The 24,423-nt window shown below is 38.2% G+C and overlaps 1 protein-coding gene across 1 annotated transcript in view; it reads right to left on the bottom strand.

Moving 5' to 3' along the window:
• The window catches only part of NOX3 (NADPH oxidase 3), a 96,231-nt gene extending 72,741 nt beyond the window's left edge, over nt 1-23,490 (bottom strand). The window contains exons 1-4 of the mRNA XM_020986773.2: nt 23,446-23,490; nt 22,746-22,841; nt 22,518-22,640; nt 20,395-20,479 (exon numbers count right to left, since the gene is read on the bottom strand). Of these exons, the coding sequence (XP_020842432.1) occupies nt 20,395-20,479; nt 22,518-22,640; nt 22,746-22,841; nt 23,446-23,490 (349 nt within the window). The remainder of the gene's footprint in view (nt 1-20,394; nt 20,480-22,517; nt 22,641-22,745; nt 22,842-23,445) is intronic.
• Nucleotides 23,491-24,423: the final 933 nt, after the last annotated feature.

The following is a 24,423-nucleotide window of genomic DNA, read 5'->3' as shown; positions in this document are numbered from 1 at the left end:
GCCATTACTTTGCTCCCTTCCCACATACAACCTCATGGTCTCTCCTTAAGCCCCACCTTTTCATCGGGCACAAAATTCCTAGTTGTATGACTCTGATAATCACTCCACTGAAGAGCTGTATTCCTTAGAGAAGGAAGTAAAAATAGCATAGGCAGAAAGTAGGGATATGACATGAAAGTATTTCTGAGAAGCACTGGGGAAAAGAGCAAAATGAAAAAAAAGAATGAAGGAGACAACTTCTTAAAACATTATTTCCTTTTACATTGTGTGAATTAATTAATTCATTAATTAGTATCAAAGTTTCATATTCAAAATGTTTTCTGGGGAGGAGGAAGTCAGGGTACTGGCTGGTAGTGGTGGCAGGGAGATAGGTAGCAGCTATGCCACCACCACCTGGGGTTATTCAATGAGAGCTTGGGGTGCGGGAGTGGGACTGGCTAGATAGCTAGGGTAGACCCAAGGATCCTAGTCACCTTTTGATAGTGTCTTCAGAGAATTCACTTGGGAAGATTGACCAGCATTTTTCCAATGGCCTTTTTTGGAATCACATAGAGAAATATTTTAAGAGGAGCAGAAGAAGCATATACACAGAGGAATCAGTGCCTTCAATTAATAGACACTGGGGCTAAATGATCATGGACTTGGAGGAAATGCTGGCAAGAAAAAGGGGAAGACTGGCTTTGCCTGATGGAGATGCTTACAGAAGGGAGGATTCCTTTGGGATGGCAAGGATTTCCATAATGTAACTGTCAATGAGGCAGTCTTTGTCATGGGTTTTTTCTGGGTCTATAGTTTTCTGGAGATGCTAGAAAATATATACCTTGGAAGTTGTTTTAATAGCATTACTTAGCCAGAAGACTGGTGAAAGAAAAAAAATGTACTTAAAGAGAGACAGAAGCAGAGACAGAGACACACACACAGAGAACATTTCCAGTATAATTTCAGCATCTGAGTAAATTCCATATATTCCATATGTTTTATTTTCGTTGTTTGGCTGAGGGTGACCATTGAAAACCACCATGGCATTGTTTTGTTGTGAGCTTGTTGTGGCTATACTTAATGTTCTTCAGCCTCTCACCCCCTCCCCCAAGTCATTGTGTAGGGAGGAGAGAGTATATGGCTTTATATATTGCTTCAGCTTAATTTCCTTTAGATTTTGCTCATCCCCTCCTTGTTAGAATCCTATTTTCTTATCTGATAGTGGCATGAGGTCACTCTGTGTTCTCAAAGACTACACCAGTAATATCAATGTCCTGGTAAATCCCACCATGCTGGAGAGGCTTCAGGTAGAACTGCAAATCCAATACCTTCACTTTACAGGGAGGAATCTGTATGTCTGACATCTGAGGACAAGCTTTGCTATGTTCAGAGAGACACATCACCAGATCAATAGGATGGTCACCACGTGATAAATTTTCGAGAAGACCAAGAGCTATGGGATTGTAATCAGCATCAGTGGAGGGAATTCCCACATCAAGGAAATCACAGCTCCTTAAAGTATGGAGTTAAACAGTTCTTTCACCACTCATTGTTTAAAATAGAGTAAGGGAATGGGGTGTCTTGCTACCCCCAAATATCATAATGCTACTAAGAGAATCCAAATATAAGATGGCAAATTGTGACTCCCAGGAGGATTTCCCACTCTCACAGTTGGATGACTTCTAGGAACATTGCCAGAAACTTGAAAATTCTGGTTTTTCCATATGGATATTGCTTTATACTATAAATCATTTGAGGGGCAGCTAGGTGGCACAGAGGATAGTGTGCTGGGCTTGGAGTCAGGATGACTCATCTTCCTGAGTTCAAAAAATCTGGCCCAGACACTTACTAGCTGTGTGACCCTGAACAATTTACTTAACACTGTTTGCCTCAGTTTCCTCATCTGTAAAATGAGCTGGAGAAGGAAATGACAAAACATTCCAGTATCTTTGCCAAGAAAACCCCAAATGGGGTCACAAATGGTAGGACACAACTGAAAAATGACTGAACAACAGCAAATAAACCATTTGGGGCCTGATGTACCTAGGTCTTCTTCACACACTCTAGGATTTGAACAAACTGACTGTCTTATGGATCCTCACATACCACATTCCATTTTTTGTTTCAAAAGCTTTGCTTAGCTGGGCTGTCATCTCAGTCTGTAAGGTAATCCTTTTTTGAGTCTGTCTCCCAGAGTTTTTAGTTTCTTTGAATATTCAGCTTAAGTGATACTTCCTACAATGGAACATTTCCTGATCTTCCTCTTCCTCTCTTCTAACCACTAGGTGCTAGTACCTGCCCCACAAATGACCTTGTATTTGTTTTGTACATGTTATCTTCATACTTCCATGTAAATATATTATTTTCCTCAATTGAATGAATGCAAGCTCTTTGAGGGCAGGGACTGTTAAATTTTTGTCTCTGTATCACTAATACCTAGTATATAGTAGGTACTCAATAAATGCTTTTACACTCGTGATGGAAAATGCTATCCACATCCAGAGAAAGAACTATGGAGTCTGGATGCAAATCAAAGCATACTATTTTTTCCTTTTTTTTTCTTTCTCATGGTTTTCCCTTTTGTTTTGAGTCTTCTTTCACAACATGACTAGTGTGGAAATATGTTTAGTATGATTGTACATGGATAGCCTGTATCAGATTGCTTGCCATCTTGGGGAGGAAGGAGGGAGAAAAACATTTGGAACTCAAAATCTTATAAAAGTGAATGTTGAAAACTATCTTTGTATGTAATTGGAAAAAAAAATACTATTAAATGGGAAAAAATGTTTTTAATTAGCCACAAAGTGGTGCCATAGATAGAGCACTGGGCTTGAAGTCAGGAAGACCTGAGTTCAAATTTGCCCTCAGACACTAGTCGTACAACCTTGGGTAAATCACTTAACCTCTGTCTGTCTCAGTTTCCTCACCTGTAAAGTAGGGATAATAATAGTAACTACCTCATATAGTTGTTGTGAGGATTAAATGAGGGAGTATTTGTAAAAGTACTTAGCATTGTGATTGGCTAGTATTGTTGTTTGTCCTGCATTCTTGAAGATGACCAATGACATCAGGAAAGGGATGCCATGACTTGCAAGTGAATTAGATTTAAGTGAGGCAGGGCTGTGCAGAGTCACTAGCTTCACTCTTCTCCTCCAGAGCCATCTGGGTCCAGTGGCTAGATATAGATCAGGACAGCTAGAGATGGCCCACGATTGACAGGTAGGAGACAATAAATGTTTATTCCTTAACTCCCCTTCCTTTTATTAATTTATTGATTATTATAGATTGGAATGTTATTTTCAGATTGCCTTTTCAAAAACTAACCCTGCTTCTTTAAAAAACAGTCAGATTCCCAGCACCTTCAAGGTCACTTGCTTTAATTTTTCCCTGTTAGAATGTAGAAGGTAGTTCAGACACTGTGAATAGCAGGCAGGGGTGTCACAGAGGTAGAGGTATTCAATTCAGTTCAACCAATATTCACCAAGTCACAGAATCATCAGCTTAGATCTAGAAGGGAGCTCTGAGACCATTTAGTCCAATTCTATACATGTGAACCTAGGGAAGTTAAGAGACTTGCCCAAGGTCATACAAGTAGTATCAGAGATAGGATACGAACCCAAGTCCTCTGGCTCTAGAACTTTTCTACTGTGTCAATTTTACTACATGACTATTACATGCCAGGGACTGTGCTAAATTCAGGTTCTACAAAAACAAAATTCAAAGTCACTGCACTCAAGAAGCTTATATTATTCCACTAATTGTAGGTACAAGTAAACCTCAGATAATAGATTTAGATCTAGAAAGGACCATAGAAGTTGATATAATGGAGAATGTTGAGCTATAGCTATGACTCTAGGTTTGTAAACTTCGCTTTTCATCATAGTAGTGATGGTGTGGGACTCAGGGGCTTATAAAGAGGCAGAAGTCAAGGTGCCAAGTCTCAACAGAATTATGTAGTGAGGTGCCCATCCTGACTGCATTAGCAGCTATTTCTAGAAAGGTTTTCCACTGAAAAGAAATTTAGTTCTACATTTTATGCCTCTGTAAAACAGCTCATTACATTAGTCAATGTCTTCTTTTTACTCTCCAAGTGATTTGGATTTCGTCATATACCAGTATTGATCATAAGCACCACAAGTATTAAACTTGGCTAATAATGCAGCAGAGCAGGTACTACACCACCACAGATTTAAGAAAGAGGGGGTTCCTCCGTTTCCTGTCTGTCTGCAGCAGGACATTTGCTAAAGGAAAATAGAGTTATGAGAAGCTGAGGTGCATCCAATTTGACAGAGTTGGGGAAGAAATAATGAAATGATAGTAGCATTTCCACAACGTAAGACGGATGCAAGTTCCAGTGTGAACTTTAATTTTTGGCCTAGCAGGCCTGGATGCTCTATTCTCTGGGCTTTCTATTATTTTAAGAGAGAGTTGCATCCAGCTAACCTTTGCTAATTTGTCATTGTGACAGAATTTGGGTGGAGGTGATAACAACATTATTAGGGGCTTGGAGACACCAAATTATGTTCCTTCTTTTTCCAAGAGATCCTCGATATAGTTGTTTGTTCCAACCAACAATCATGTACCCTACACCAAAACGGGCATGAATCTGACCCTACAATGCAGGGAACAACGTGTTTAACTCAAGTGTGAATTGTTTGCTTTCCAATTACATTCTGATGAAGTCCATGCTCTTAAATTCCTTTTGTGTATATACTGGCAGGACTTAAAAATCCTCAGTTTAAAAAATCCTCAATTAAAATAAAAAAAGATTTAATTCTCCCTTTTGGGGAGTGTAAAGGCATCTCCTCTTCCATGTACAGATCATATTTCTTATATCTAACAACTCATTATTGGCTGTAGGATCTCTTATGTGTGGGGAATTTTAATACATTGCAAAGCATAGCCTGCCTATTTAATATCAAAGCTATATTCTATCTATTCCTTTTAATTTTCAGAGCCAAACCTCCTAATATTGGTAGGCATCATCCCTGCAATAGATTTACTTGTGTGTCTCAGCTTAAAATGCATGGAATGTAGGGCAGCATATTCTAGGGACATAGCGCTCCTACTATTTTTTAAGTGTTAGTTAGACACAGACATGGTACCTAAAGGTACTTACTTGTATTGGTGTAACGAGCTGAACATCCAGATAGTTCAATGGGATTTTTATGGAACAATAGATTGTACTAGAGAAAGCATGACAGGTCACTTGGACTATGGTATCCAATCAGTAACAGGTCACACCATGATGAGGGCATATTGGGAAGCCTCTTGTTTTCAGGTCTGATTTTTCATTCTTGGGTGGAAATGACTATCAATGTAATCAGGTCATGGTACTAACATACTGAGGTTATGAATACTTTTAAATTAGAAATGCATGCCTCAGTTGTCATTGAATCCCAAGACGAGACTGACATTGGTTATTCCAGGTTTTGCCATTTTTACAGTTTAACATTCTACGAAGGCCTTTCATGATCAGCCTACCTTGTCAGTCTCATTTCACACTGTTCTCCTTCATAAGCTCTGTCTTCTGGTCACAGTAGAACTCACCATTTCAGCATCTTCCCAAACATTCGCTCTCCTTCCTTATTTCCTCCTGACAGAGGATGTATCTTCCTCATAGAACCCTTGCACCTCCCCCATGGAGCCTTCCTTAATCCCTCTAATTGCTCTCTCCCTCCCGAAATCACATTAAATTATATTATTACGTACAACAAAATTGGATACATATATAAAAGAAGGGGTAAAATCTTACTCCACACATTAGCAAAACCAAGCCAAATGAATTACAAAACAATAAATAGGTAAAGAAAATGCTTTTGTTTTATGACCTCTACTAAGCCTACCTAAAATTCTATAACTTTTGACTCCATTTTCCTTTCTTCTTTCTTTCCTTCCCTTTTCTTTCCTTTCTTAAAAATATATCTTATATATGTATATATACACATAATTATGGTAAGTTTGTATATAATTCTCATTCTGCTGATTTTGCTTCAAATCAAATATACAAGCCTTTGTGTATTTTCTTGTACATTTCGTGTATTGAGTTTTGTGATACTAAAATATTCTATTCTATTGTTATACTATAACTTTTTCTGTTATTCTCTAATTACTGGTCATACAGGTTTCTTCTAGATTTCTGCTATTACAAATAGAGCAACTATAATATTTTCACATAGTTAGGCCCTTCCTCTGCCATATGACATTTTAGGGCTAGAATTCTAACAATGGTATCTTCTACTTGAAGCCTTTCCTACTCTCCCCAGCTGCTAGGGTCTCATCCACCCAAATTACTTTGGATTTCCTTTGTAAATATTGTGTATCTACTTATATGTGAATGTGTTTTTTACTTCCTTAATGTAAGCTCCTTGAGGACAGGACTTTTGGTTTTGACCTTGTGTCCTCAAGGACACTATAGTACAGTGCTTAGTACATAGTAGGTGCTTAATAAATGCTTGATTGACAAAAAAATGCTTGATTGATGGATCAAATGGATTTGATCCAAATATTTGTTCCAAAAGTAGGATCAGTTTTGTGACTCATTGCATATTTCCATATTATTCTCCAAAATGTTTGTTCCAGTCTGCAGTCCTACCACTAATGCATTAAAGTGCCATTTCCCCACAACCTTGCCAACATTGGACTTTATTTTGTCATTCTAATGGATTCAAGGTAGTATTTTAAGGTTGTAATGATTTGTATTTCTCTGATTAGGAGATCTCGAATTTTTTGTAATGTATCTGTTTTGTCTTTCTGATAAAGCATAATTTCATCGAAGGTGGGGATTAGTTCTTGGTTTTGTTTATCCTAGCATAATACTCTGCATACATGGCAGCTTAATAAATATTGTTTTGAATTAAATTTTTTTTTAAAGTAAAAAGTTTTCTATAACCTTCTCTAAATGAATCAAACTGTGAGAGATGACCTCTCAGAAATGAAGCCTCCTCAAAGGATCAATAATTCTTGTATTGTTGTTTTCAAAACCTTCTCCCGCTCAGACCCTGTTTTAAAGCAAGTAGCAGAAAGAATAATCCTACCCCCAGCCTGAACTGCTTGCCCTTGTAAAACTTCCCGCCTTTTCTTGTCTCTGGGCAAACTTGTGTAACTGCCTTTGCTCTAGATTTCCATGAATAGATTGTGCCCCCTGAAAGCCCAGCCAATGGGATAAGGGGAAGGGGGTTAGGGAGGAGGAGCTCGAGTTAGGGTATAAATAAGTCTTCCTTTCTGTGACCAATTCGTACTCTCTTGGCTGGCAATGGCGACTAGGAGCGGTACCCTTTCTCATGAGAAAGCAATAAACTCCTTTCTGCTTTCAAGGTATCTAAGTCTTTGTTTTGATTTTGAGTAAGTGGTCTCTGTCCCACACAAAACATTCAGTGAACGGCCACTATGTATGAGGCATTGTGCTAGGTCCTGTAATTTGATGTAAATTAGCCTGCTAATGCAATAGCAGTGGAACACCTGAGACACTCCCTTCTCATACTCCCCTACCCCAGCTCCCCAAATAGCTGTATGGGTTCAAGTTAATCTGTGTGACAACAAGCCCCCACCAATGTATTTACCTTCTGTACTTATTCTGGCTTCCATCAGCCAGAGGACACAAGTAGTTCAAAGCAAAGACATTTAATGAAATAGAATAGGAAGAAAAATTGGCAATGGAACATTACTCCCATATACCAAAGGCACATTCTCCCCAAAACGTTATTGGTGAGGAGAGTGAGCACAAAAAGGATCTCACATAAAGGACACACACATGTGAGGGACACATTGGGCCAGAGTGTGTGTTGAGGGTCAATTTAAACTGATAGTTTTTTAGGACCACCATCAGTGTCTTCTGGTGTCATCACAGTGTCCTTACTGGGTCTATTCTCTGGTAGGTGTGGCATCTCTGTATGGCAGGCACTGTAACTTGATGTAAATTAGCCTACCAATGTAAATTCAATGTAGCATCAGAGACACTCTTTTCCTATTTCTGTCCCCAGGTTCCCACATAGCTATATAGATTCCAGATAATCTGTGGGATGTCGAGGTCCCACCGATTATTTACCTTTTGTATTTATTCTAGCTTCCATTAGACAGAGGGCACAATTAGTGAAGACATTTAATGAAATGGAATAAAAAGAAATAGTTTCTAGAAAAGAGAATGTCTTTGCTGCATTCTTCTGGTCCTATAATATTCCTTATGGTGATGGTCTTGTGTTGTTGATGGCGATGCCCCAAATCCCTGTTTGCTTGTTTCTCTTCTGAGAACACTCATCTGAGTGTTGCTCCAGCAGCTTCAGAACATAATTTCTGTTGGGAATTGTTCCCTGCTACTGTATTCTAGGGGGGGCAGCTAGATGGCACCGTGGATTGAGTGCTGAGCCTAGAGTTAGAAAGATTCATCTTCCTGAGTTCAAATCTGACCTCAGACACTTACTGGCTGTGTGACTCTGGGTAAGTCACTTTCCTCATCTGTAAAATGAGCTGAAGAAGGACATGGAAAAACATTCCAGCATCTTTGCCAAGAAAACTTCAAATGGCATCAGGAAGAGTCAGACACAACTGAACAACAATAACAACTATATTCTGGGCCCACCTCTTCAGATTCACAAAAAGCCATCTTAATTTCAGACTTCTAGGGTATAGTCATCGGAGCCTTACCATTGATAAGGGAAGGTTAACGATCATAGCCACAAATACCCAGGCAAAAAAAAAAAAGCCAAGCAGAGTGTCCCCAAGTTAAAATTGTATTTTTTCTCTACTCCTAAGTCTTATACTGAGATCAAAGCACTTTGTTATGGTTAACTACCTAATTTATACTTAAATATTCCCAAGATTCTCTTTGGTTTAGCGTGGGAATGTACTTTACCTGGAGCAAAAGTTAAATTAAGGAGACAAGTTCAATGTCCTTCACCCATCTAGCACATATTCCTGTCTTGATAATTCATAGCTACCAGTAGGGAAGCCTGATAACTTTAATGCTGTATTTTGGAAAGGGAAAATCTTCTTTTCCTTACATCCTCCTTGTACTAAAGAACATCTGTGACTTCAGGAAATAGCTTCAAAAATACTTTAAACGTAAGAGGCCATGTACTCTAGCATAGAGAACACTGGGATAGAGTCAGGTCATAGGGTCGTAGGTATAGAGCTGGAAGGGACCTCAGAGACGATCTTGTCTAACCCTTTATTTTATAGATGAAAAATTTGGGGCACAGGGAGGGTGTGGCTTGTCCAAGATCTCATAGGTAGTAAGCATCAGAGGGGAGCAAATTTCCTTCCTACCTCTGCTTATGATTTGTTGAGCAATTTCGGGCAAGTTGTTTTATATCTCTGTCCATCTAACAAAATGGGAAAAGCCATACCTGTCTCCAATCAACTCCATGAATCTATTTTGTAGATTTAATATCTATATGGCTCTTTGAATTCTGTAGAAGGTAAGGATGCTCATAGGATTTATAGCTGGAAGAGACCTTAAATATTATCTAGTCCAACCCTTTCATTTGTTTTACAAATTAAATTCTAATCTGTCTTCTAATTATGTCATATATTTAAAAGCAAACTTATGCTTCAAGGTTCAGCTCAAAAGCCATTTCTTCCATGAATCCTTTCATGAACCCCCATTTCTGCATATTCACTTATTAAAGATTTTCTAATCTGTATTAACTTTATGTGTGTACATGGCCAATGGCACTGATTATATCCATTTCCTAACTGATGTAGATCAATTGCCGTAAGGAGATCAAAAGAGCCTAAAATCTCCCCAGATGGAGAACACTTAATTTCCTTGCTAAGTGTAGGTATAGAGATATGCCAGCCAAGGACAGCAATGTCTAGAGAATAAACCTGTTTAGATGATAGATTGTTTGTAAGATCATACAGAGAAGGATGGTATAAGATTATGAGCAGTAAAGTTCATAATGTAGCAAAATGCAGTGAAGGGGGGCAAAGCATTTATAAGCACCTACTATGTGTTAGGGATGGTACTAAGTGTTTTTACTCCCCCCCTCAATTTTTTTTTAAGTATGTTAGGGGTTTGAAACAAAGTGTTACATGAATTGGGAGAGGGTTGAATTTGGGGCTTTGTAATGATATTACACATTTGTATATTTTAAAAAATATCATTTATATGGCACTTAAAATGTTTTAAACACTATGCTAAGTGCTTTAAAAATATCTCATTTGATCCTCACAACCTTGGGAGGTAGGTCCTAGTATTATTCTCATTTTACAGATGAAGAAGCTGAGGCAAACAGTATTAAGGGACTTGCCCAGGGTCACAGAGCTAATAAGTGTCTGAGGCTGGATTTGAAATTGGATCTTCCTGATTCCAAGCCTTAGCACTCTATCTAGCTGCCTGTGTATCAGACCTCTGATTTCATTAGTGAAGGAAATTCTCTGTCACGACAGATCAGTAACCATTTTCCATTCTTGGGCACTCAGAGTTTAAATAACTTGCTCAGCATCACGCAGTTACATACATGTCAGAAACTGGACTTGAACTCAGGTTTTCCTGACTCAGACACTTTTGAGAGAGTGATACATTCAGATTTTCTCTTCTACACCCCAAGTACATTCTACAGCAACAAGGGAAAACCTCTCTCTGGGGATCTGTCACTCACAAATCTGGACTTAGATATTTTTGCCAGAGCCCTTGCATCTGAAGCCATCTCAGCTTTGCCCCTCTCCAGACCCACTCCTGAGTCTGCCTGACTTTATAGGGTCAGAACTGCATCTGATAATAAAGTGTGTCTCTCTCCTCTGCTACTTCCATGGCAACAAGCAGCCCTACAGATTCCTTCCATTCAGAGGGGTGGGGGATCTCTGTCTCCCGATCCCTGCCAAAGCAATTATTATTACATTTTCAAAGCTTTCCTTCCTGAATAAGAAATTTGACCAGCATCTGTGGTTTTAGGGAGGGTTATGGTGGGGGGGGGACCCCCACATAAACTGAGCCCTGATTGCTTTGCTCTCTCTGCCTTTTGCTAAGAGCTGTCCTGAGCTGCCTCTAATCCTAGGGAAACAGCCCAGAACATCCTGCCCCCGTGTCTTCGGCAGCCTGTCACTGTGCACTTCTAACCCATCTTAATAGAGGTGGGTAACCTTGGAGGGAGCACATCCACCAGGGAGTTTGTGCACCAGCCTCTAATTTCTCATTCATTCTCCTCTAGGATTGAATCACAGGCTTTCATCGGTTATATTGTTAAAGGATACAATTAGAAAGTGATGGAAGGATGCTAGGGAGGAAGGGGAGAAGAAGGGAGGGAGAAGAGAGGAGAAAGAGAAGGGAGAAAGGAGTACCATAAAACAACGTTATCTAGAATCTTGGGCAGCCCTGGAAATTCAGTGATGGGAATCTTGATTGGCCTGCCTTTCTGCCTTCTGGCCTTCCAGCATGCCTATTTATGATAAGAAGTGCCTGGGCGGTGGGTAATCCCCTCCTAATAAATCATTTTCAGAGATCTCTAACCCCAGTAATATAAAATCCTACTTTCACATCCTTCCATTCTTATTAATGCAGAGCATTCTAGACTCCCAGGGGTTCCAGGTAGACCTTGAGGAATCTTCCAATTGAAAATGTTTTTGAACCTGAGTTCCCCTTCAAAGTGAGCAGAAGATAATGGCCTATGCAAACTTGACCCACCTCAGACTCAGCTCCTTTCATCCTCCGGGTTCCAGTGCTAGAAAATTACCAAACTGGCAATCCCCCATAAACTGAAAATTATTTCTCCAACCTGTAATAGGGAGAGACTTCCAGAAGCAGGCTTGGCTTAGGCCTCAGCTCTAGGATGTTGCAATAAGAGCTGCGACTCAGGAGGAAAGGCCCCAGAGAGTTGCAAACATTCAGTCTCTTCAGTACTTGACCCTCATCCTGTCCTCTTCCAAATAAAATAATAACATAAAATTAAAAAAAAAAAAGATTTATTCCTAATCTAGTTCTGGGAGGCACTTGGAGAGTTGTCTAACAACTCTAGCCCAGGTCCTGGTTAATAAAATTCAGTGGGATTTACAAATGAATGCCACTCACACTGCCACACAGTCAGCACATATTCCTGTAGAAACTGGACCAAAGTTTGGGACCTAATTCTGGCTGCAGAAGCCTAGTCAGAATTTGTCCCTGGGATCTCATTTCTAAAGGATGGTTAATTAGGAAGTGACTAACTCCAAAATGATTGTTATCATTGACAGGCGGCAGAAAGATAGTAAGGACTGACCAGACTTCTAAGATTCTTCCTCAATTACAATCCTTTTGATCTTTATTTATTTATTTTTTTTTAAAGAAAAGAAAAAGAACTTACTCAGGGCAACTGAACTTTTAATTGTAGCCCTTATGATTCCCCCTTTTCCCCTTCAATAAAAGCTTTTTACTTGAACTCCAGCGTTAGCTCACTAATTAAATGTGCATGGGTAGGGTTTCCAAGATTCCTGCTCTCTTTTAACTCTAAAAGGGCTTTAGTGAGAAAATAGATGATGTTGCTTAAGGTAAGATCCAGCTGCAGCATCTTTCAGCTAAATGCCTGGCAAACTTGGACCTATCCTGGGAATTTTCACCGTGGACTCTTCAAAGGCTTGAGTAGCTCCCTCTGTATGGGAGCTACAGAGAAAGTCCACAAAATGCACCGTGGGGATTTCCACGTTTTTAGCTGATGGCACTGGATTTGCTGCCAGACATCTAAGTGCTTTCTAAACCAATGTAGATTTAAAAAACACATTAAAACTTCAATTAAATGTTTGCATTGCTTGCATGACAGGACTCTAGAAGGCTTAGTTTTTTCCTGTTGATCTCTTAGGAAATCACAGGAGTACTTTTCTCATCCCTAAGATGTTTTCTTCTTTCTCCCTTTTTCTGCTTTTGTAGCTCTCCAGAACCACTGCCCCCTGCCTTGCCCCCCACCATTGGAGAACAGAAATGGTAAATGGTGGGTCCCTGTTGTCATTTCTCAGGCATAGGTGCCAGGGAGAAGAAATTTTTTAAAGCATAATTTTGGATTTGACTTTATGTACTGTTTGTTGCATGTTGTTTCCCCCATTAGAACGTGAGCTCTTTAGGGTTGGGGTCCATGTTCTGTTTTTGTATCCCCAAGTGCTTACCACAGGAGAAACACTTAAATGTTTATTGAGTAATCTATGATTTCTGAAGTAGCTGTCAATTCTACATACTCACTTAACACATATACTTACATATACATATGCATACCCACATACATACTGGAACGATTTGATCTACTCAGAATCTACTCTTTGCTTAGATCTGAAGGATTTTTTTGGCTGGGATTTTTTTTTATGTGTTTAAATCCTTTCTACTGTATAGCATTAGTGTGTATAAATTAAGAAATATTTGTATTTAAAAATCTTCCTTTCTAGTTCCATTCCTGTGCCTCCTTGTAATGTGGAGGTCACCCTGGGTTCTCTGAGGCTATGCCAGGGGGGCTTAAAGTCTGATGAGTCCTCCCAAGCTGGACAACCTTTGAGTACAGGCTTGATGACAGACGTGAGTCTATCTTCTGAAAAACAGCCTAGCTGAAGGGCAAACAGACTCATCACTGGAAGGCTAGCCATCAAGTGATTGTTTTTAAACCACAGCAGTTTATGAAACTGTTTACTAAGTCATGGAAAGGTTATGATCAACACTGCTGGAGAGAGTACCCATGCCAATGAAATCACAGTCTTTCAAGTACTGAAGGGAAAAAATGTATATAAACCAGTAGAGAGAAATCTCTACCATCAGTTGAAGGGGATGGATTTTTTTTATCCATATCTATATCTATATTTATATCTATATCTATATCTATATCTATATCTATATCTATATCTATATCTATATCTATATCTATATCTGTGTCTGTGTCTGTGTCTGTGTCTGTGTCTGTGTCTGTCTGTATCTGTATCTGTATCTGTATCTGTATCTGTATCTATATCTATATCTGTATCTATACCTATATCTGTGTATGTGTATGTGTATGTGTATGTGTATATGTGTATGTATATGTACATATATGTATGTAGGCATGTATGTTTACATACATATGCATGTATATATACACAATGTAACTATGAGAGAGGATATTATGTGATGGAAGCATATATGTCACATATACATATATCTAGCATTATTATATCTGTATCACAGTAATATGTAATATATGTATATCATATAGAGGTAACATCTATAATCCATAGTGGTACAATGTGGCTCTTCAAAAAGTTTATATCCCAGTATTTCAATGAATCTATGAACACACTAAAGTAAAAATTCCCTCTATTGGTGTTAGAGGCAGTTAGATGGCCTAGTCAATAGAGCGTTGGCTTTGGAGTCAGGAACAATTGAGTTTGACTCCTACCTCAGACACTTAGTAGCTTAGTGACCCTAGTCAAGTCAGTTAGCCTTAGTTTGGTCATCTGTAAAATGGGAACAATAATATCACCTAAGTTACAAGGTTGTAATAAGAATTAAAAGAGATATATGTAAACCTTAAAGTGCTATATAAATGGTAGCTATTATTATTATTATTACCCTTAATGCCTCACTTTCCCTTACCCCACATAGCTAACCAGTTGCTAAATCTTATAATTTTTATCTTTATGACATCTCTCACATCCATTACTTTCTTTCTACCCACATTATCATGCTAGCTCAGATTCTCATCACCACTCTTCTAGATTACTGTAGTAAGCTTTCAAATTGGTCTACCTGCCTCAGATGGGTAGATTGTCTCCAATTCATCCTCTATGCAGCTTTCAAAATGATTTTTTACTAAAATGAAGGTCTAACAATATAATTTCTATTCTCAATCAACTTCAATGGACAGTATGGCATTGCCTCTAGGATCAACCACAAGCTTTTCCCTTTGGCTTTTAAAGTCCTTTGCAACCAGGCTCCAATCTCTGCTACTATCCTTATCCTGCATTACTTCCATTCCTATACTTCAGGTCCAGTTAATCTGGTGTTGTGGTGCTGGAAAAGACTTTTGAGAGTTCCTTAGCCAGCAAGGATATCACATCAGCCTATACTTAAAGAAATTAACTCAGACTACTCATTGGAAGGACATGAGAAGACAGGACTCTGGAAAGAACCTGATTTGGTGAAAGATTAAAGGCAAAAGGAGAAAGGTATGGCAGAGAATGAGATGGATAGATGGTGTCATGGAAGCAACGAATATGAGTTTGGACAGACTTTGGGACATGGGAGATAGAAGGGCGTGGCAATGCTATGATCTATGGGGTCAAGCATGACTGAATGACTGAACAAATAACCTGGTTTTCTCTGTTTCTCACCCATGAAACTCCATCTCTTGTCTCTGTACCTTTATATTAACTCTTCCTCATGACTAGAACGCTTTCACCTTGCTTTTGTATCTTAGAATCTTCCAAATTCTGTTCAAATGCCACTTTTTATAAGAAGCCTTTCCTCTGCTTCTACCACCTTCTCCTCCATAGAATTATCATGTATTTCTATTTCTATACATCTGCTTATGAGAGGCAGCATCACACAGTGGGTAGAGAACTGACTGGGAAGGCCTGGGTTTAAGAAGGCCTATGTCTGACCCCTAGTATCTATGTGACTCCTGGGCAAGCTTTTGAAATCTTTCCTTTTTCAAATCTGAGCTGTATTTTGCAGTAGCAGTACTGATCTTTACCTTATCCATATCCTCAATTATCAGTGGGGTTTTTTTTGCCATCCTTCCCTACCCTTTTTTGTCATTGAAGTAATCAATAGCATACATTGACTTATTTGAAGGATCTTACTTATTTCATTGTAGAATTTTTCTAATTCTTCATCCCTAAAGGAGATAATGGTGCTTAAGCCGCAATTATCTTCAAGGTTGTCTTTTTCACTTATGCTCATCCTTTTTATTCATACTGTTCAGTCATGTCCTACTGTTTGTGGCTTTTTTATGGCAAAAATCTTGTAGTCTTTTGCCATTTCCTTCTCCAGCTAATTTTATAGACGAGGAAATTGAAGCACACAGGGTTAAGTGACTTGCCCAGGGTCATACAGCTGGTAAGTGTCTGAGGTCACATTTGAACTCAGGTCTTCCTGACTCTAGGTCCGTACTCTATCTACTGTGCCACCTAGCTGCTCTATGCTCATAATTAAGCATTACAAAATGAAAAGACCAGTTGTTCCATGAGACAATCTTTCTTGTTGTCTTTAAGGACTTGAAAAACACAACTCTGCTAACTTTTCATTTTCCTCTATAAGGCGGACTTTCTTCTTAATTAAAATTAAAAAAAATTAAATTAAAAAAATTAAAAAAAAAATTTATTTATTTTTGGTTTTCAACATTCACTTCCCCAAGATTTTGAGTTCCAAAGTTGCTCATCTCTCCCTCTCCCCACCCCAAGACGGCATACAATCTGATGTATACTCTACATATACATTTATATCAAACTTATTTTCATATTAGTTGTGTTGTAAAAAAGAACCAGACCAATGGGAGAAACCATGAGAAAGAAGAAACAAATAAAAAAGGAAAAAAAAAAGAGATTAAATAATGCGCTTTGATCTGCATTCAGACTCCATAGTTCTTTTTCTGGATGTGGACAGCATAAAACTTGAAATTTTATTTTGTCTTCTGGTTTCGTTTATCATGAGAATATTGATATTGGTGTAGTCCATATTTTCTAATAGCAGGTCAATCATAGAATCACAGATTTTCAGAGTTGGAAGGAAATTCAATGGCCCTTTAGTCCAATTTAGACCTGAAAAAGAATCCCTTCCTAGGAGATTGCTCCTCTAAGGATATTCTATAGCTTGTCAGTGCCATCATTTAGATGTGGTATCCAGAACTGAATCTTATACTTTAGATGTGGTCTCTTATTCCTAAATACTAAGCCTTTCCTAACATAGTCTAATATCACATTATTTTCTTGGCCACCATTTCATATTTGTGACGCATATTAAATTTGCATTCCACTAAAACTCTCAGATAATTTTTTCAGATTGACTTCTGTCTAGCCATGCTTCTCCCATATTGTACTTGTGAAATTGATTTTTTTGAATTCACTAGTCATTGGACAGAGATATAACATTTAGAAAACTTACAGTTAACTTAATAGTTCATTGGTAGTCTAAAAAGGATGTGATTCGTAGCACCCTCTGCTCCCTTTCTGCCCTTCCAACACATTCATCATGAAAGAATAAAACAACTACATGGGACTAAGGTTCATTTTGTAGTTTCTTTGATTCTTGAGTGGTTAAAGCCAAATAATTCATTAGCATGTGACCAGTCTACTCATGATGAGTTTCTCGGTACTTAGCTCGATTTTCAGAAAGTAGACACAGTCAGCTGGCAGGATCACACTTCAAGCTTTTCCAATATGTTAGAACCTTCCAGACCCTACAGTCCAGTGGCATAGCCTTCAAGAACTGAAGGTTACTTTCCAACCATAATGAGACATTGCAGTAGGAATTTGTGGGTAAAAAAAGGATTAAACAATGAATAAAGTTCACAGTATAGTAGGGGGATAATTCACACACTGTTAAATATTGAAAAAAAAATGCAGAGTACTGCTTGAATGTCTTTTATTCCTTTAACCACCATGGGATTCTGCTAGCCACTAACCTGATTCTATTGAGCAGAAAAGGATCTGGCTCTGGGAGCCTATTTTAGTGGTTCTGAAAATCCAATTCATTGGCCAGAAGTGCTGGGAAAGACAGTGCATTCTGTTTGATTCCTAGAGAGTCACTGATCTTATATTCTTCAACTTCACCTGTCTTTGTAGGGTACAGTACTACCTTATTATATATGTGTGAGGATTTTTGGATTTATCCAATTGGAACAGCATCCAAGTCTCCATCCCACTGGCAGTGTGAATGGCATTCATTTATAAATCCCATGAAATCTTATTAGCTTGGACCAAGACTGGAGTTTCCATAGAGTTCACAGTACCTCTGGCAGAACAATATTAGGACTAATTCTCCTTTTGGAAAAAAAATTGGGGTGGGTATTTAGGAGATGATCAAATACTGAAGAGTTTGCAACTCTCTGAGACCCTCTCTCCTGAGATGCATCTTGCAGTTTTTTATTTCAGCACTCTGAAGCCTGGGTCTGGCCTTCCCTTCTGTGCCATTTTATGTTTATATTTATATATAGGTTTACAACTTAACAGCTTATGGAAAACTTCCACTATCATGATTGTTCAGCAAAATTTAGTGATTGTAACCAATTTATTGTGCCCTAACATTGTTATTATGGAAGGAAGGAAACACACATTTATTAAGTGCCTACTATGTGCCAGGCACTATGCTAAACCTTTGCAGATATTATCTGGTTCAATTCTCAAAACAACCCTGGGAGGTGGTGCTATCGTTTTCTCCATTTTACAATTGGGGAAAATGAGGCAGAAATAGGTTGAATGACTTGCCCAAGGTCATATAGCTAGTAAGTATTTTAGATCAGATTTAAACTCAAACCTTTGTGATTCTAGGCCCAGCACTCTATCCATTATGGCTACCAAGCTATCATTGTTGTTATTATTTCTATTCTGAATATCTTTAAGATTAGTCTCTCCACTCTTCTGTTCTAGAAGCACAGGTTCAAAAATTAAGTTTACTAATTTGAAACCAAATCAAAACTAACATAAGAAATTTAAAAAAAAATTGATTGAAGTCGAGTTCCTTCAGAGCCAGGACTGCTTCGTTTTTTGTTCTTGTATCTTCCTTCAGAACCTATCACCATGCTTAACACAGAGAAGGAACTTAATACATGCTTGCTGATTGATCGGACAAGTGGTTTTTGGGAATAGGAACACAATGCTCTTCATGGTCTGGTCAGCAGCTGAGGTTTGTGATTACTCAGTGAGGGAGGAAGGGACTCACCTAAGAATCTGAGCACCAGAGGGTAAGCCCCTATTCCTGACTTGAGGGAAATAGGGCCTGTGGTGCCCTTGTTCCAGCACAGTTCATAGTACAAAATATCAGAGGTTCTTTCTGCCATCTTTTTTTCTTGGCTTTGGATGTTTCCTTTTAGTTTAATTTGATACTCCTTTTTAGCTCTTTTTCTTCCAAGTCTCGCGTCTCTTTACCCCTATTCCTTAACAAACCACAAAGTCTTTTTCAAAGCATCTCCCTGGTTAGTTTAATCTGGTGTTAAGAAAAATCAATTGGGAGAATCTTTGCCTCATGTCTCATTGCACACCCCAAGTCTATGTTAATTGGCAGTCCTGCAAAGTCTGTCATATCTTGTTGCTTAATTAAATTCACATTTGTTTTGGAGTGTTCCTTTTACTGTGGTATTCTCTATGCATGGGAGGATAAAAACAAATGAGGAAAACATTTTATAGTTAAATTGGTTTGAGGCAAAGAGTCCTGAATCATAACTCTTTATCATTTGTGTAGCTCTTCATTTCAATATCTTTGTTTTCCTGTTTTATTTTTAGTGCATATTGAAATACACTAACTTTGGTGCCTTTGAAAAAATATGTATCCACCTTAAATATTTATGGAGCTTTATATCATTTGAAAGCAGTTTATATCCATTATTTTATAACTGTCTACTAATTTCCAGAACTTTGTTGGCTCCTTTTCCTCTCTTTTTTCCTCCCCCCCTCCTTTCCTTTGTTCCTTCCTCCCTTCCTTCTTTTTTCCTTCCCTCCTCCTTCCCATCCGTGCTTCCTTTCTCCATCCCATCCTTCCTTTTTATTTTCCTCCCTCTTTTCTTCTCTCCCTCCCTTTCTTCCTCCTTTCTTGCCTTCCTTCCTCCTTTGCTCCCTCACTGCCTCCCTTAATCCCTCCTTCCCTCCTTTCTTTCCTTCCTTCCCTTCCTTCTTCTCTCATTTTTCCTTTGTTCCAACATAAAAATTATTTTTGTGTGACCATAAATGCAATTCATAGCACCAGTTAGTGCTATATCCCATTGAACCATATTAAAAATGACATATTTACTTTTAAGGAGAAATTGAGCATAGAATAGCCCCCAAGCTTAATTATTCATAATTGAAAATAGTGGTTAATCAACTGTCCCATGCTAAATAGTGGAAAATGGGGCAGCAAGAACATCTGAACAAATGAACTTTAAAAGGTTAAATACCAAATTATTCTTTCTCAACTTTAATGGTCCTACAAAGGCCAAATCATAGAATTTAGAGAAGGAAAGTGGCTTAGAGGTCTCTTATTTTGGAGTATTTGTAAAATGACCACAAGAAACATTGAATGACTTCTCCATGGTCACAAAGTAAGCACACAGCAGAACATTCATGCCCAGTTTCTCTGACTAAAATCTAGGACGTTCTCACTATACTTTGCTAGTTCTAACACAAGGTTGCCTTGCTGTAGATTTTTCTTACACAAGGCTAAACCCTGATTCTCTTATTTTATTTTATTTTATTTTATTGGGGGGGTATCATATCTAAGTTCTTAGGAAATCCTTTTGGATAATCCCAAATTGCATAAATCAAGAGGAAGAGAAAATCTATAAATAATGAAATACTTACTTGCATTAATAGCTATTGCATAGGCCACCAGCTTGTGGAACTTGAGACTTTTGTCCAACTGCTTCTTCCATGGTCCTCTGCAACACTGGATGGGAAAACATGATAGTTTTTGAAGATAATGGATAATGGAATGAGAATCAGGAAATCTGAATGCTCATTTTTTTTTCTCTGCCATTGAATCACTGAGTTTTGTCTATATGACACTAAAACAACCAGTTGATTTGTTCAATTCTCTTCCTTCCTTCAACTTGTTCAATAGGAAGAAGGAAGGGCAACCAATTTAGTCAAGTTCAGGGGGAAAATTAAGTCAATGGGTCTAAATTTCTTGTTCAGTCATTTTTTCAGTCACATCCAACTCTTCATTACCCCATTTGGGGTTTTCTTGGCAAAGATACTAGAGAGGTTTGCCATTTCCTTCTCTAGCTCATTTTACAAAGGAGGAAATTGAAGTAAACAGGGGGTTAAGTGACTTGCTCAGAGTCACTCAGCTAGTTAGTGTCTGAGGCCAGATTTGAACTCAGGAAGTTGAATCTTACCAACTCCAGGCCCAGCTCTCTATCCACTGCACTGCCTCTGAATTCCTAAGACTACCTGAATGAGCCTCACTGATCGTGGGCAAACCTGCTAACATCCATTCCTTCGTTTCTGCATTTAGAAAAATAGAATTCATATCTTATCCCATCTATAGAACATAATCCTATAAGGGTTAAATGACCCACTAATTTTTTAAGCTACTTAGAGAAAGACATAGAGATTATATGGATTTTTACTAACTTATTATCAATGATTTCCATTCATGCTGAGGTTTGAAAACCCCACATTTTTCCCTTGTCAAAAAGTAGTTTTGTACAAGTTGTGATTCTCTTTGGCAGGATGTATGGCTAAGGACCAAACATTTTGAAATAAGTATAATTTTTTAAAAAAAGCCTGTGATTTTGGGATAAGATTCAACTCTAAGAAATCCAGTGACTTAGGTTTTCAAATTCCATTATTCTGTAAGATGCTTCCTTGTGGGCTCTCTGCTGAACTATTTATGTAAGTTCTTTTAATTTGAAATGGTGAGAATTCATGCTGCTATAGTAGTTTTACCTTTGTGATCAGGTCAAGTTTATTAACTCCATTTTTCAGACAGAGCCAATGAGACATGGAGAGGTTGAATGATGTGACCAATATCTTGTAGGGAGTAAATGGCAGAAGTGAGAGTATAACTAGAAATTCTGATTTCCTGGTTTAATCACTGGTTTCCCCTCTTAGGAAGACATAAACCTTAGTTTAAAAGGGATATTAACACTTGAAGAGAGAATGAGGCATAGTGGATAGAGAGTAGAATTTGAAAGCCAAATAACTGAAGTTCAAATATCAGTATTTATTATAATGATGTATAAGTGTTGGTGGAAGGAGTTCCCACACTGGGAGCTCCCTGTTGTGGACAAACGTAGGTCTTTTGAGCAAACTAAGACTTACATGGAGCACATTTTAGCTTTTGATTAGGGCAAAGTGGATTAGAAAGGCAATGTTGCATAAGTATATAAGGGGAGCAGTCTTCTACCTGTGCACACATCAGCTGTATGATCATGGGCAACTTGGTTAAACTCCCAGTACCCCAAGTGAGTCTGCAAGACTATAAGCTACAGATTGATAACAATGTCTAGAAAGGTGACAACACCTATTGCTGCTGTTGAGTCATTTCAGTCATGTCCAACTCTCTGTGACCCTGTTTGGGGTTTTCTTGGCAAAGACAGCAGCATGGCTTGCCATTTCCTTCTCCAGTGTGTCCCCATTTTACAGATGAAGAACTGAGGTAAATAGGGGTTAAGTGACTTGCTCGGGGTCAGGTAGCTAGTAAGTATCTGAGGCCAGATTTGAACTCAAGTCCACCTGCCTTCAGGGCTAGCACTCTATCCACTCTACCACCTACCTGTCCTGACAACATCCATAGAGGGAGCTATTACCATGGGAGTTCCCTAAATGCACAAAATCAAAGGCATAGACACCCTCCCCCTCCAAATTGAGATAAATCAATTCAACAAACATTTATTAAGCATACACTACTTGGAAGGCCCTGGTCTGACACTGGAATAATGACCATGCTGACCACAAAGAAAAGTCAAGCTGGTACTTACAGTGGTACTTATAGTGATTGTCCCTCTCAAAAAGGAAATGAAATTTCGACTGATGGGTAACAGAATTAACATGCAATTATAGTTCAGGCATACTGCTGATGCTCTTGCCCAAGCCAGAGCTGACTGTATGTGGATAAAAGTACAAAAAAAAAAAAGAGGCACATTAAAAAGAAGGAAGATGAAGATAAAGGAATATTATTTTCCAAAAATTCACAAACTTTTACTTACACCTAGAATAACCCGTGTGTAAAGAAAGGCATCTTCTTCTTCATACCAACGGAATGTGTCAATAAACAGATAGAAATTCCCTCCCAACCATGACAGCTGGAATACAGAAGAGAGTGGAGACAGTGAGCCAATCAATACCATCGTCAATCTTTTCCTGTATTCAGAATCACTTGCAGGTCTTTAAAAATTAAATTAGAATTTCATCATGCTAATCAGAACTGCAGCACCCCCCTTCCTTATTATCAAATTGTTCTTAGTGGTAATTACAACAGTAATAAATTGTAAATATTTTTATTATATGTTTAAAAACCTGTGGAAGTACTCCAACCTGTTTTGGAAATTCCCAACGAGACATTGCTAAAGGTCAATGACATCTGGAAGAAGGGAGACAAAAACCTCAAAAAGTGCTTGAGAAAGACCCCAATCTTACAGGCTGGTTTGAAGAAGTCTGATTTCCAGAAGCCAATTCATACATTATGCAAGAGCAAAATACTTGACTTTAAAAATAATTGAAAATGAGCTTGCTCACACAGACAACTTTACATAATTCTTTAAGAGTAGATTAAATATGACTATTGAATGTTTTCTAATCAGACCTCTGTTTTTGTGTCATACTTGAAATCACTTAACATTCTGACACACTCAAGTTCAAAGTATGTTCAACATATTTTGTAACATTGAAAAATAAAGAGCTACTTACTAGTAACACGACAGACAGACTTTCATTCAAAATCCAGCACCCCATCTGAATGGCTTTGCTTTTATGCTGAGAAGCAACTTACTCTTTTTCTTCACCTTAGCCTGGATTTTCTGCCCTTCGTAAGGGCTTTCCCACTAACTCCTTTTGTCTTTAGGTCTTAATGGCCACCTCCTGGGAGATGCGCTTTCTAGGAATTTCTAATTAAGGACTTCCTGCCAAGAGCAGATCACCAAGCTGACATGCCTCATGACCTAAGTAAATAAAAAGCAAACCTCTGTCTAATGATTCTTTTCTCTAAAATACTTCACGAGAGGAAAGCTATTATTATTAAATTATCCTCGTATACTTTCTACTCCATTTTCTACATGGTTGCAGTCAAGATTATAATACCTAATTGGACAATTCATGAAATAAATAACTGAACTCAGAAGCCTAAATGAAGAAAAAAACATTTTTCCTCTTGTGTTTTGGGTATTTATATAAGCTGTCCCTGCTATCCAATCTTTCAGAAAACCTTTAAATTGAGACAAAAATAAGAGCTCAATGAATATTAATTGGTAAAAATGAAGAAGCATGTGATGAAGATGAGAAGAAAAAATGCTACAAGTAAGAACATTTTATGCATGTACAACATATAAACATAAAAGAATGAGACTGAGCTGTTTGTGTTTTTGGAAACTGCCTCTTCGATTTGTATTTATGTGTTAATATGCACACGCAATCTATATATTTGTCAAACATTATTTTCTCAGTGCCAGTGTTGTGAGACTGGTATTTCTTTAAAATTGCCCAAACCAGGGCCACTTTTGTGACTCCATTTTCCCTCCTAGGACACAGATTATATCTACTGCTGGGTTTGTGGAGGGAAATGGGGATAATTCTCTGGATGGTTTAGGTCAAAAGTTTTAAAGATGAAATAACAGGAAAAAAGTGGAATATGGGGGTTGTTATCTGATTTAAGACTTAAGCTTTTCTTGC

This window comes from Phascolarctos cinereus, unplaced genomic scaffold, assembly GCF_003287225.1.
Source record: "Phascolarctos cinereus isolate Bilbo 61053 unplaced genomic scaffold, phaCin_HiC Scaffold_5;HRSCAF=322, whole genome shotgun sequence".
NCBI classification, from domain to species: Eukaryota; Metazoa; Chordata; class Mammalia; order Diprotodontia; family Phascolarctidae; genus Phascolarctos; species Phascolarctos cinereus.
Note: the sequence above shows the minus strand (reverse complement) of the source record. Positions and strands in the feature narration are given on the sequence as shown.